A 13,702-nucleotide genomic window follows, 5' to 3' on the forward strand; every position below is an offset into this window, starting at 1 on the left:
AAAAATATTTAAAATATATATTTATTCTTCATACAAATATTGAAGTTCAACCTGTTTTTTAATTTTTAATTTTGGTATTTTGGCTTACATTACTCAAATTTATATGTTCTGAGAAATTTAAAGTATATATAAATTTTGAAAATTTTAAAATAGTTCAAACGGGTTATTCGTATCCAAACCGAACCCGCAAATACCCGAACAAACCGAAACCAACAATTATAAATATTTGAATGTTGCTGAAATCTTTTAACTCGGGAATCTCAAACCCAAATAGATTTTAACCGAATCAGTGGATATTCAAATACACATCCCTAACGTAGTCAATGTAAGATGATAAAGTATTACAAATACATCATTTAATATAAATAAATAAAAAACTAAAACAGAAAATATCCGTGCGGTCGCACGGGTCAGATCTAGTAGGAATTAATGAAAAAGACACACTCTTTGGTGTAAGCAACGTTAGCCGGCGAAAATCATACCGAAAATAAATAAAGAGAAATTACTTATAATGACTCAAATTATACATGTAATTACTAGACTAACTCTTAAAGTTTTGTAATTACTAGACTAATTCATAGGGCAAACGAAATTACTAAAAACTCCACCTTCAGTTTATATTTTTATTAATTGGCATTAAAAATTATTAACACGAAAATGTTTTTTTTTTAATAAAGAGTTGTCTCTTTCGAAGACGGTGACCCTAAATCAGACTCCTTTCTTTCCGTCACAGTCTCCTTCCATTTGGTCATCTCCACCCCAATCACCGTCGTCTCTGTCAGTTCAAGAGGAACCCTAAATCCGATTTCACCTCTGTCAAATCCACCTTTAAAGCGAAGATATTGAATGTGTAAGTCCTTAATCTGATTGAATACTCTAATTCCCAATTTTAATCAGCTTTCGGTTTTAATTGTGATATTCACTGTTTATTTTTGTTAGCTCTAGTTTCCAATTCGATAACTCCTCCGAGTTTGAATACAAAAGACGTTCTGGGTTTTTCATAAATTTGGTTATGGCTTTCGATACCTGTTCTAATATACTTTGATCTTTACAAATGCAGTTTGCCACTTTGATTGAGCTTTACGCCAATTGGAAGTTTGAAAAATTTAGAGGTATCTGATGGGGATGGGCTGGAGGGATCTGGCTATACAGTATTGTAACATATTTCTCACAAGACGTTTTTAAGTTTGCTATTGGATACATCTTGAGTGGAAAGGGCCAACTTGTTTGAGAACATGACCGCTTTCACAATGAAAAAAGATTATGGAAAAGAAGAGAAAGAGAGAGAGTCTCAATAGACACTTGCTCAAAAGACACTTCACGGTTGGTAGCCAAAAGAAGCTGTTAACATCTTCCCTGAGAAAGGAAGTTACACAGAATTGTCTGAGATCGCAGAGCAAGCCAAGAGACCTGAGATAGTTAGGTAATATAAGCCTTTATCTCAGTCTTGAGATATATACATGTTCTTTGTTTGAAATTAGAACACTTAACTGAATGTTTTATTAGTTGACAAAAAAAAAACTGAATGTTTTATATGTTAACAACAGGCTTAAGGAGCTGCACACACTCAAGGGGATGTGGAATCAGTAGTGGGTCTAGTTACAAAGTCATGGTCTCCAGCTTCTTTATCGGAACTTTCTAGAATCTGAATTGGATTGGAAGCAAACTTGTAATAGAGGTTGGACTGTTCGAGGAAGATAGCTTTTGTAGCAAGAAGCAGCTCCATGCAAATTCTTGAGCAGACAAAGCTTCTTGAAATTGGTGTACATTACAATGGTTTCTGTAATGTTCGTGGGTCTAGTTACTAAGTTGAGAAGCAGTGATTTAGTTTTTTTCTTTCCAGTCACTTATGTTTTGTGTTTGGTCCATTAGTAAACTTTCAAGTAGTGAAAAAAGTTAAAAGCTTGGTATGTACTCAGTTTTGGCAATGGAATTTTATTACAGTTCAAGTTCAGGTTAGTTTTGTGTGTTCTCTCTGTTTTTCCTATGTTTCTAGACAATAACTCATGTGGCTTTTAGCAGTTTTGATGGTGATCAAGAATCATGATAAATATCTCCAAGGCAATTTAGAGTAAACTTTTTGTCAAGGTTTAAGAAAAGGTTTTCGTTTGGTTTAACGTATAACATACAAAATTCTGTCTTTTCTTAACCAAGTTGATTAAACCTTTTTGTTCATCATCCTCATCTATAGAATGGTGAAGAGGAGAGACAATGTCAATTTTAAGTTAAATTTGTTTAATTTGAGATTGAGAATATCAAAGTAAACTGAGTTTAATTCAAACATTAAATTAAGTTTGGTTTACTCAAACCAAAATTTTGGTATAAAAATCTGTCACTTCATAAATAAAAAAAGTCTACTACAAATTTAAATCGGATATATAATTCTGCCATGAAAAATTAAGTCTATCACAAAAATCTACTATTTATAACAAATCTGTTACCTCATTTGACATACATATTTTTAAAAATCTGTTTTCAAATTAAATCGGACAATTAACTCTGTTGCTTAAACAAATCTGCTATATCATTCAATAGACATATTTTAAAAAATCTATTTTCAAATCAAATCGGATAATCAACTCTGTCGTACAAACAAATCTACCGTTTTAAAAAGTCTGGCGCTACTCTATTGACAGATTTAATTTTCTAGATAGATATTGTAGATAGACTTAATTTTCGATAGATTTATTTTTTTAAAACAAATGTAAGTCCTTGGAGATCCTCATCTGGTTTATCTGGTTTGATTCTATCTCAGGCAAGGAAGGTTCATCCAGACAAAAACCCTGGAGATCCTCAAGCTGCTAAAAACTTTCAGGTGATTATAATATTATTTTTGTCACAATATTGCAACTCTTTCTTGGGTTTTTGTTTACTGGAACCTTAACAAACTATTTTATACACTTAAGTGCTGTTGCTGTAATGTCGTATCCTTTTTTGTAAATGAAAGGTATTAGGGGAGGCTTATCAGGTTTTGAGCGATCCGGAGAAGCGAGCAGCCTATGACAAATATGGCAAAGAAGGTGTCCAACAGTAAGTTGGTGTCTGACATTCTTAATTTTATCTACCCTTTCAGTTGAGAATGTTATGAACTGAAGGTGGTTCAATTTTGTTTTCTTTTCAGGGATGCAATGGTAGATCCTGCAGCTGTATTTGGTATGCTTTTCGGAAGCGAAGTCTTTGAAGAATATGTAGGGCAGCTTGCACTTGCTTATTTGGCATCAATCGAAGCTGACTTAGAAACATATGAGCCTGATATCAAAAAACAAATTCTTCAAGACAAGATCAAAGTACATTGTTTTTCCTTTATTCTTTATTAAACAACTCATTGATATGTTTACTTTTTATTCATATTGTAAAATCAAAGTCGTATATAAAACATTATGAGCTTACATTCAATATTAATTAATACCACCAATATTGATTAATACCACCAATATTTATTAAACAAATAAAAATTGCTTTATATTGTAAAATCAAAGTCGTATATAAAACATTATGAGCTTACATTCAAAAAGGAATTCCATATTAATTTTTTTTTTGAAATCCCTTAAACTTTGCAACAATATTGTTGATTACAAAATTATCATAAATGGTGATAGACATTTAAATTTGGAAATTTATATAATTTTTTCGACTAAATTTAAAAAACAAACCATTTTTAATGTGTAATTCCTTAATTTTTGCCATATGTATATAGTACTTTCTATTATTATCTTGAAATCTAAAATTATAATCCTAAACAAAATTAATAGGATAGTCTTATATATTAGTCACAACTGATAGGGTTTTGACTATATATATACGATTCATATTTTATCATATTTAATTTTTTTACGATTCGTAAATGATTCATACCATTCTTTAGGGACCGGAAACTATGATTATAAAACTTTGGTATGTGACTTTTATTTTTATTAATATTTTTTGTATTTTATGGGATACATGACATTTATTTTGAGATAATATAAACTGTTTTATATTGTAAAATCAAAATGTTATATATAAAAATTTATGAGCAATCTTGAAATATTATAAAATACATTCAAAAAGGAATTTCATATTAAATTTCTTTCAATTTCTTAATTCATTGCAAAAAAAAATTTACAAATTATCATAAATGGTGACATACATTAAATTTGGAAACTCATATAATTATTTTTGATTAAATTTAAGAAAAAACATCATTTCTAATGTGGACTTCTTTAATTTTCGCCCTATACATATAATACTTTATATAATTGTCTGGAAATCGACGAACAATTAGGGATTTATAACATTACTTTGTGGCAATATCTAAATATATCAAGTGATGAGAAAAGAGATCGAATCCAACATCCGAACCGTAGCCCATGATCTCATGTCCAATCAAATTTTTTTAGTAAAAACACTCTTTATAAATAAAAGATAAATCAAAAGAAGCTCATATATATTTTGAATCATAATGGATATTAAGCTTCGATAAAGGGTATATTTTACAATTTTGAGTCCTAATAAGCCCACTAAATTTATTTCAATTTATTTATATTCTTCTTACAACTTTTATGTACTTCAAAATCAGTATGATTTTAATGAAATATAACGATTTAACTTCGATAATAAGACAATTACATTTGTCAACCATAATAAGATTATCAATATCCGGATACTTCCATAAATTTTTTTGTTGATTGAAAAATTCAGTAAACTTCTAATCCCAAATTGGTTTTCATTACATTAATATGTATATCAACATTACTTATGCTAATTTATACCAAATATAATATGTCATTTTTTATGTTTTCAATATCTATAATTAAAATTTATAATTTCTTTTGGTCCGTTCACTCTGTGCAGGGCGCGGGTGATCACCTAGTGTTGGTATTATATAGGAATGAATGAAAAAGTACTCGTTGGTGTAAGCAATGTTAGCCGGCGAAAATCATACCCAAAATAAAAAAAAAAAATCAAAATCAAAAGCTGAAGTCACAGACACGGTTTGGTTCGAACATTCTGAATTTCATAATTATTTTTCGTAATTATTTTTTTTGTTAACAAAGGAAACAAGGGTAAATAGGTATAAAAAATAAACTAGTAATTAAAATAAAATTAGAGTTAAACTAGTAATTAATTGATAAATAAAGGTTAAACTAGTTTTTTTCCGTTAGTTAATGTTGGTATTATATAGGACTGAATGAAAAAGTACTCGTTGGTGTAAGCAACGTTAGCCGGCGAAAATCATACCCAAAATAAAAAAAAAATCAAAATCAAAAGCTGAAGCCACAGACACGGTTTGGTTCGAACATTCTGAATTTCGGACACGTTCACGATACGGACGCGTTCACACGTTTCGAATTTCATAGTAAATGAAAAGGTTGTCCTTTTGCTGCTTTACAAGCAAACAGCGCAAAACCTACATTTTTGTTGTATGTAAGAGTCTCTCACTCTGTCGTAGAAAAAGACCAAATCGTTCTCGATTCGCCAACTTTTTTTTTTGAGCCACTTCTCGATTCGCCAACTAGAAATCGAGTTTGCGCCTTCATTTACACATCAGCACAACCAGTAAGTTTCTCTTTTCCTCTCTGTTCTTATGTCTCTAGATTCATGCATGCATGCATGATCTCGCGACTCTGTATTTTCATTCTCCAGATTGTTGATTCCCTAATTCTGGGTTTTAATTTGTAAGATCTGGAATTTCTATGATTGTTGTTTTCTGTCACAAAGAAAACTGAAAATAAAATCATAAACATTTCCGCATACATTTGATTTATATTCCCGCGTGTTTTGAATTTTGATTTCATGTTTTGGTCATTCACAAGGAAGATATGGTGAAGGAGAATGAGTATTATAACATCTTATGCGTCAAAACTGATGCTTCAGATGCTGACATTAAAAAGGCTTACTACTTAAAAGTAAGTCCTTTTTTTTCTATAAATCTTTTCTGTAATCAACAAATCATCATAGAATCTCTCTGCTGGTAGTAGTGTACAGTGTTTTGGAACTTTATCTGGTTTGATTTTATCTCAGGCAAGGAAAGTTCATCCAGACAAAAACCCTGGAGATCCTCAAGCTGCTAAAAACTTTCAGGTGATTGTAATATTATTTTTGTCACAATATTGCAACTCTTTCTTGGGTTTTTGTTTACTGGAACTTTAACAAACTATATTTTTTTGATAAAAACCTTAACAAACTATTTTATACACTTAAGTGCTGTTGCTGTAATGTCGTATCCTTTTTTGTAAATGAAAGATATTAGGGGAGGCTTATCAGGTTTTGAGCGATCCGGAGAAGCGAGCAGCCTATGACAAATATGGCAAAGAAGGTGTCCAACAGTAAGTTGGTGTCTCACATTCTTAATTTTATCTACACTTTCAGTTGAGAATGTTACGAACTGAAGGTGGTTCAATTTTGTTTTCTTTTCAGGGATGCAATGGTAGATCCTGCAGCTGTATTTGGTATGCTTTTCGGAAGCCAAGTCTTTGAAGAATATGTTGGGCAGCTTGCACTTGCTTATTTGGCATCAATCGAAGTTGACTTAGAATCATATGAGCCTGATATCAGAAAACAAATTCTTCAAGACAAGATCAAAGTACATTGTTTTTCCTTTCTTCTTTATTAACAACTCATTGATATGTTTACTTTTTATTCATGTATTATGTATGGGAACTGGGTGCATGCAGGCTCTGCAGAAGGAGAGGGAAGACAAGCTCGCTGCTACGTTGAAAAACAAACTCGAGCCGTTTGTGGAAGGACGATCTGATGAATTTATCGAGTGGGCAAACGATGAGGCAAAGCGTCTTTCTTCTGCCGGTACAAAAACCTTCTTTTTTTGGGCATTAGATGATTAGATAAATGTTTTTTTTTTGAATGAATATTAAATTTTTATTCATCGAAAAAGCCTTTTTACATCCAAATGTGACCCTTAAACATCAGCATCTCAAAAAAAGCTTTTTTCTGTTTATATACATTTTTGTTTATATATATTTTCTGTTTATATATATAAAAAATATATATATATATAAATATAAAAATATATAAATATATAAATAAATGTTTATATAGATGGTCCATGATCTAGCTTTGATTCTTCAGGTTTTGGGGAGGCAATGATGCATACAATAGGCTACATTTACACAAGAAAAGCGGCTAAAGAAATGGGGAAAGACAAACGATATATGAAAGTGCCCTTCTTGGCGGAATGGGTGAGAGACAAAAGCCACCATATGAAATCTCAAGTCATGGCTGCTTCTGGTACTGTTTCGTTGCTTCAGTTGCAGGGTGAAGTGAACAAGTTAAATGAACACCAAGGTGATAACAGAGAGGAGCATATTCAGAAAGCCATTGAAGCTAAAATGGATGCTTTGCTTCAGTCCCTTTGGCAGATCAATGTTCTCGACATCGAGTCCACTCTATCTCATGTCTGCCAATCTGTAAGTCATTTTACATTACACAACCATTTCTTTTTGTAGTAATAATTAATATTCTTGACAATCTTTATTGTCACTCTCTGGCAGGTGCTTAAAGATCCAAGTGTTTCCAAGGATGTTCTTCGAGGTCGAGCCATGGGACTGAGGCAACTTGGAACGATCTTCCAGGTAGGCAAAAACAAAAAGGTTGGTAACTTAAGAAAATCTCAATGCGTTTAGATTAAAGATTGGTGGTTTGATTCTTGAGAGCCAAAGTATAAATCAGAGAATCTCTCTCTCTCTCTCTCTATTTCTGTGTGTTAAAAGGGTGCTAAGAAGCCGTACACCGACATGAAACAGGACACCGGAGGTTCTTCAAAAGCGATGTCTTGAAATCTCGGTTCGCCTTCGCCAGAAAACAGAGAGAAATCGGAATTGGCTATTGCTGTTTCCTTCTACCATTTTTGCTATTGGCTCAAAGTTTGGATTTGTCCTTTGTTTTTTCTTTTTCTTTTACTTTGCATGTTAGTTTGTAAACATTGTTTTCTGAGTTAGAGGTGACTAATCGAAGATTATAATTAGAAGTGGAATTATTTTGAAAGTTTGTTGAATTTTAGCTCTTCTTGGCTTGGTCTCTCTCTCTCTCTTTATGGCCAGCTTCCTCACATTCTCTTCTTCAGACTTGTACTCTGTTTTTGTTCTCACTCACTATTTGTTAGTTTACTTATGTTTCATCAGAACACAAGCACACCCACTCTCTCTTTACTCTTTCATTTACGTTTGTTGTTATTCTTGTAAAGAGAGAAGAGAGTTTATCTCTGTATGTCTACATTGTTACTTTCTCGCCAACTCTTTATTTATTTTTTAATTAGAATTGTATACATTCTTACAACACCACATACACATACTTATAGTAGTTTTCTCTAACTAATTCCTACACTTTCTCTTGGATCCTTTGATTAAACTTTCTTGTTCTTTTTTGTGATCCTTACCTCCTAGATAAGAATATTCAAGAGATTATTCTTCTTGTCTTCTTTAGTTGTCTCTCCATCTGCCTTGTTTCCTTTCACTTAGGTAAGCAAAATTTGTTCTTTGTTTGATCACCAGCCTTTTGTTCAACTTTGGTTCATTGAACCACCACATTAGTTTTCTTAACCTTGGTGTCTTCATCTTGTTTCAGTTGTTGAACCTCTTGGATTCTCAACTTCGAGTGATGCATTCTCTACATCCTCATGCTTCTTATCCGTCACCAACTTTTGCCTTTAAATTCTCAGAACCATCACCAACTTTTGCCTTTAAATTCTCAGAACCATCACCTTAGTTTTCTCCAGCCTTGGCCTCTTTGATTCTTTCACCTTGGTTTTATGTAACCTTGGTTCTTCCATCTTTAGCTTTGAACATCAATGGTTCTTCAGCTTCAGTCATGGATTTGGGTTTCCTTGGCATCATTGTTCAGTTGTTGTTGATCTCATCCATATCTCTAATGGTTAAAAACATCCAGCAACTCCCACAGCTTCCTTGATCTTTTTTTACCTCCACCATCGTTTTATTCATTTTTCTTTGTTCATGTCTTCCTCTTGGAAACAACTCTTTCTTGTTATTTGCCTGTTCTTTGCCTTAGATCTTCTCCTATAGGCTTCATCTTCCCATTAAAATTGTGATGATTCCATGAAATGCAGAGGGATAGAAAAATTTCATGTGAACCTATTAATTTAAAATAACCACACAAAGTTGGAATTGAGCAATGGTTAAATTTTCTATATCCCACTATTCGCCTTCACTTTGGAGAGTTTGAAAAAGGAGATAAAGAAGAAAAAAAAGATTCAGAAAAGAGAGAAAGATGGAGGAAAGAACCAGAAAAGACTGTCTGTGTGTTCAGATACATGCTAGGGTAAGAATTCATGTGTCCTTTGATCGATATCTCAAAATAAAACCTACATTTTTATATATCAGAAATGAGGTCAGTATAGTGATATGTCAGACGACGTCTCATGAGTTGTGTGTGGTATGGCAAGGTTGCTGGACTGGGGCTGAGTACATGGAGATGCATCAGATGTGGTTGCAACAATGTAGAGATGATGGTGGTGTTCTAAGTAGCAGGTGAGTCTCCACATTTTCAAACCTCTTCCATAGATTGTACTATGTTTTGCGTGAGACAATTAAAAGAATAAGTCTTGGGAAGTTGGTATATTATGGTTTTTACCACTTTTATATCTTGGTATAAGTCATATTTATAATCCATAACATATGTTTGGAGTCATTCTAAAGTCTTTTCAGGTCTTGATAAGTTTTGGGCATCTATACAGATTCTAGAGCTATTTAAGATACATGACTACACATACATGTCAGAAATTTAGCAAAGGATGGAGACCTTATCGTGGTGCAATAGAGTTAATCTTTTGACACAAAATAGAATTATGAGTTAGATTTCCAATTCCATTGTTCTGAGGTCAATCAGGATCTTGGATTGAAAGTTCGGATTGTTTTACTAGAAAGTGGTCCAACTAACGCGCAAGTAGAAGCTGTCAGAGGATTTAAAGTTGTGGGTAGCAGAGAACAAAGCAACCTGAGCAGAACATAGTGGTATTATAGTGTTCTCAAACTTAGAATGAAATAGTATTAAACATTACTATGTTTATTCATAGCATGGACACACAATCCTAGAGGTATTATAAACCCCCATAAATCTCAGGTTGCAAAAGAGGAGGCCAGACACTGCTCTAAACAGGGCATTTATGTAAGAATTTCCCATTTTTATGTCTTCAAGAATGCAATCTCAAACATAGTTTCATTGATCTACATCTGAATGAATGAAGCTGTTTTGTATTCCCATAGAATTTTATTGTGAGGTAATATGGTGCATTCTGAGCTAAGCAGCTTTCACTTTCTCTGCATATTTGCTCGTATCTTCCGAGTAAAGTACACCCTCTCGTGACAGAAGACGTACAAGGGCTAGAGAAAACCGAGCCTGTAAATAATTCATGTTAAAAGAGTAAAAGCTGTGTGTAGGATAATATGTCGTAGAAAAGGTTTAGCAAAAACATTTACCCATTGGAATCCCACGAGAGCGAACCAGCAGCCTCTCAAGCCGAATCCTCCATTGCTCAGAAGCTTTTTAGTCAATAATTGTATACAATACAAATAGAAAATAGAGTTAGACTGAGGCTAAGACTCTTAGCCTAAGATTGAGTGGTTACCATAAGTAAAAGCCCAGCAACGGCCAAGCATCCAGTCGTTGACAAGCTTATATATCTAAGATCTCTTCCAGCCTCCATTTTACAACAACAGTGTTAGCTCTTTTGGATCAGGGTTTAGACTTTGAGACACAAAAAAATCCAAACTTACCAGTAAGGTGCCTTCAAGACTCAGAGTACTCGGAGTGATGGATAAAGCAAGAAAATATGGTATTATGACCTTGTGCATCTGTCACAAATATGTATTTCAACTGTTTAGAAACAGATAAAGCAAGAAAACGCGTTGCTATGAACACCTGACAAAATGTAAAGAAGGAAAACAAAAATAATACCTCAAATGTGACAACCTTGTCTTGTGTGAAGATGCCAGGGAACAGCCATGGAATTGCTGTGCCAATGGTTCCCACTACTATTCCTAGTGTAGCACCAATGATAACGAGTGACTTCAGAAGCATTCTGGCCTACAGAAAACAGCGCAGAACAGAGAAGTGTCTAAGTAAAAGCAAGAAGAAGATGTACCAATGGTTTACTCAATTTACTTTATTTTCACCAACAACGGGGCTTACTTTAGGCAAATTCCGATTGATTCCGAATAACAACTCAGGCATAAAGGACTGTGCAGTTTGAGAGAGAGGCTCTCCCAAAATTGTACAAATGTTATATGTCTGAAGCATAACCTAGAGACCAAAAGAGCCGGAGAAGTGTTATAGAACAAACTCAAAGAAGGAGACATATATACAAGGACATATCACCTGATGAGCAGCTATGACGCTTGTTCCCATTGATGTAGCAAAGTAAACAAGGAGAGAATAAAACAAAACCTAATGGGAGAAACACAAAAATATCATCTACGTATAAAACAACCGAATGTCAAATGAAGTAGTAACCTTTGACATCATAGTCATAAAGACTGGGGCAGCCAGACCAATGATGGTTAAGAGTTCACTTGGAGAAGGAACACAGAGTGAGAAAGCGTTGTATCCTTTCTTGTTCAATGCATCCATCATCATATAAGCTGCAACAACCTAAATACATCTCGAATTAAAACCATATTGATAACCAGCTTATAAACGGAACCTTATAGATATGTCAGCTTACTTGTGACACCATAGTTGCCCAAGCTGCACCTGCTATACCGTATCCTAGAAAGGTGCATAAGATCAGATCACCAGCCCCGTTTATTGCACTAGCAACAGCCAGTGCCTTTAAAGGCCCCCATGAGTCTTTCATACCAAGACTGAGAAAAAGGATTGTGAACGTAACAGTGAGATATATTAATCCTCTCGGTAACTTTTAAGGCCCCACAGTCAGAAGTGTGCGACAATGCTGAAACTTTGGACTTGCAAATGAAAATGAGGTATAAGGGGACCTTGCACTTTGAGCAACCCATCCGATGAGAACAGCTGGCCATGCCAAACCACGAATCTGAGAATGAAAAAAAAAAAAAAACAATGGTCACTTGAAAGGAAGAAAGAAGAAAGTCACTTAAAATTCAAATTTTCCTCAAGAATTAACAACACTCAAGGCTATCAAACATACTATCCATAGTCATGGAGCCACCAGTCAACAAAACCACAAAACATATTATAATTTGAAAAATTACATCATAAGAAAATAGTACAAACCTGAACATATGTATTTGCAGCCGGGACAATCTCAGCATTCTTTGCCCCTGTAAAAGCTGAAAGAAGACTAAACCGTCAAAAGGTCTGTTGATTCGGTACTACTCACAAACTTGTTACTGTTCAGCTACAAGACAAAATATTTATTGTTACCAGTTAGTACCCCGGAACCAAATAGTCTTGTAAGCGCCATCATCACGACTCCACAAGCCAAGCCGATGAAAAGCAAGATGGATATCTGATGTTGTACCTCATCTTTATCCTGCAGGAAGTTGCTAATAAATGTACATAAATACATAAATAAAAATCTCCAGAAAATTCATTTATAAATTAACTGACCCCGCGAGCAAGAGAAGTGGCAACAAGATTTGAAGTGGCAACTGAGAGGAACATGAAAGTATAAGACAAATAATCACATACAACTGTTGCAGGACCTGTTTCATCCATAATGAAATTAAAATCAAATTTATTCTCAAAAAAAAAAAAAAAAAAAATTAAAATCAAATGTTCAGAAGTGACGTATGTCTGAAACCTGAGAGAGCAAAAAAAGATCAGAGGCTAAATAGAACATTACCTAAAGCAGCGAGTTCGAGAGAGCTTCCTTGACCAATGACGGCCGTGTCAATGAGACTCATCAAGGGACCACATAGCCACAGTCCAGCAGCAGGTCCCGTAAACATGACTATCTCTTTCATCTGTCCCCATATACTCTGATCCGCTAAATCATCTATCTTCTTCGCTTCTTCTACTTCCACCTCAGCCGACTCTTGTACAACAAGCTCAATCGATCCATCAACAACAAGCTCCTGATTAGGACTAGAACAGTTTCTTAGAAACCTGTGAGACTTAACAGAGCTCCTGAAACTCGGGAATGGAGGCTTACATGCCCGTAAATTGACTGAAGGTGGGAATGGCAGCTTATGGTTAGAAGAAATAGAGGAAACAATGAAAGTTAGGGTTTTGCACTGGATCTGCATACTGTCTTTCTTTCTTTCTTTCTTCTTCCTCTGCTTTGGCTTGAAAGCTTCTCAGGCGACTAACTGATAAAAAACAACACACCAACTCATTTCTCCAAGTTTACTTGCAACTTGTAAGCATTCGGTTTAACAATTGGTATGTAAACCTAAACCGGTTATCCAAATTCAAAACCAGGCAGCCCTTTGATCGTTATTTAACAAGGCAATGTGTGATCGTAAACGAGTCCTTCTTTTTGGTGTCGGAGACAAAAGCTAAGACGATCTTTTAAATTAATGCATCAGCTCACTGATGAGATAGTGACCCTAATTTGTATTCTTGTGACTTGCAAGTTGCAAGCAGTTGCGTCTTTTATCCCATTTCATTTCGAGTCCACCAGAAAAGAACTTACTGGCTTTTTTGTTAAGCCCATAGAAATAAAATTTGTACCTTGTGATAGTCCGGCCCGACCAAAAACCTACAGAACTCGTAGATATTTGAGTTCGACAAAATAAAAAAATTTGAGTTTCGTCCAGTTTTAATTACCCGA

General features: G+C 34.3%; 2 protein-coding genes and 2 long non-coding RNA genes across 8 annotated transcripts; 3 read left to right on the top strand and 1 right to left on the bottom strand.

Annotated features, from left to right (window-relative positions):
• The first annotated feature begins 677 nt into the window (after positions 1–677).
• On the top strand, positions 678–1,959 carry LOC108845967 (uncharacterized). Its single transcript, XR_001948581.2, has 3 exons — positions 678–850; positions 1,061–1,423; positions 1,548–1,959. It is a non-coding gene; the product is annotated as an uncharacterized LOC108845967 (long non-coding RNA).
• A 796-nt stretch (positions 1,960–2,755) lies between these two features.
• On the top strand, positions 2,756–3,281 carry LOC108846905 (uncharacterized). Its single transcript, XR_008943731.1, has 3 exons — positions 2,756–2,815; positions 2,948–3,030; positions 3,122–3,281. It is a non-coding gene; the product is annotated as an uncharacterized LOC108846905 (long non-coding RNA).
• Positions 3,282–5,387: 2,106 nt separating this feature from the next.
• Positions 5,388–8,004, top strand: LOC108845933 (chaperone protein dnaJ 10). 5 transcript variants are annotated; one of them, XM_018619133.2, is made up of 9 exons: positions 5,388–5,538; positions 5,796–5,888; positions 6,004–6,063; positions 6,226–6,308; positions 6,400–6,565; positions 6,657–6,786; positions 7,069–7,406; positions 7,491–7,589; positions 7,710–8,004. In XM_018619133.2, exons 2-9 carry the CDS (start codon positions 5,802–5,804, stop codon positions 7,773–7,775), a joined length of 1,029 nt encoding a protein of 342 aa, XP_018474635.1. In that variant the 5' UTR covers positions 5,388–5,538; positions 5,796–5,801; the 3' UTR covers positions 7,776–8,004. The 5 variants fall into 5 exon arrangements, with proteins under 5 accessions (XP_018474635.1, XP_018474636.1, XP_018474638.1 ...); XM_018619134.2 differs by having other exon boundaries at positions 5,400–5,538; positions 5,800–5,888; XM_018619136.2 differs by having other exon boundaries at positions 5,406–5,538; positions 7,743–8,004.
• Positions 8,005–9,985: 1,981 nt separating this feature from the next.
• LOC108844113 (protein DETOXIFICATION 46, chloroplastic) lies at positions 9,986–13,380 on the bottom strand. The gene is made up of 14 exons (XM_018617328.2): positions 12,773–13,380; positions 12,538–12,632; positions 12,352–12,460; positions 12,202–12,257; positions 11,946–12,001; positions 11,675–11,813; positions 11,464–11,601; positions 11,329–11,397; positions 11,143–11,253; positions 10,909–11,037; positions 10,728–10,805; positions 10,580–10,651; positions 10,431–10,493; positions 9,986–10,350 (listed from the first exon to the last, which is right to left on the bottom strand). The coding sequence occupies exons 1-14, from the start codon at positions 13,173–13,175 to the stop codon at positions 10,252–10,254; spliced, it is 1,617 nt and encodes a 538-aa protein (XP_018472830.1). The 5' UTR covers positions 13,176–13,380; the 3' UTR covers positions 9,986–10,251.
• Positions 13,381–13,702: the final 322 nt, after the last annotated feature.

This window comes from Raphanus sativus, chromosome 3, assembly GCF_000801105.2.
Source record: "Raphanus sativus cultivar WK10039 chromosome 3, ASM80110v3, whole genome shotgun sequence".
Lineage (NCBI taxonomy): Eukaryota > Viridiplantae > Streptophyta > Magnoliopsida > Brassicales > Brassicaceae > Raphanus > Raphanus sativus.

Bases quoted from the DNA above. Each gene is read 5' to 3' on its own strand.
- LOC108845933 (XM_018619133.2), top strand. From the start codon at position 5,802: ATGGTGAAGGAGAATGAGTATTATAACATCTTATGCGTCAAAACTGAT. The intron at 6,064-6,225 runs GTGATTGTAATA...TGTAAATGAAAG, and splicing joins AAGCTGCTAAAAACTTTCAG to ATATTAGGGGAGGCTTATCA. The intron at 7,407-7,490 runs GTAAGTCATTTT...ACTCTCTGGCAG, and splicing joins TATCTCATGTCTGCCAATCT to GTGCTTAAAGATCCAAGTGT.
- LOC108844113 (XM_018617328.2), bottom strand. From the start codon at position 13,175: ATGCAGATCCAGTGCAAAACCCTAACTTTCATTGTTTCCTCTATTTCT. The intron at 11,814-11,945 runs GTCCCCTTATAC...CCTTTTTCTCAG, and splicing joins TGGGTTGCTCAAAGTGCAAG to TCTTGGTATGAAAGACTCAT. The intron at 11,398-11,463 runs GTTACTACTTCA...TTCTCCCATTAG, and splicing joins TTATGACTATGATGTCAAAG to GTTTTGTTTTATTCTCTCCT.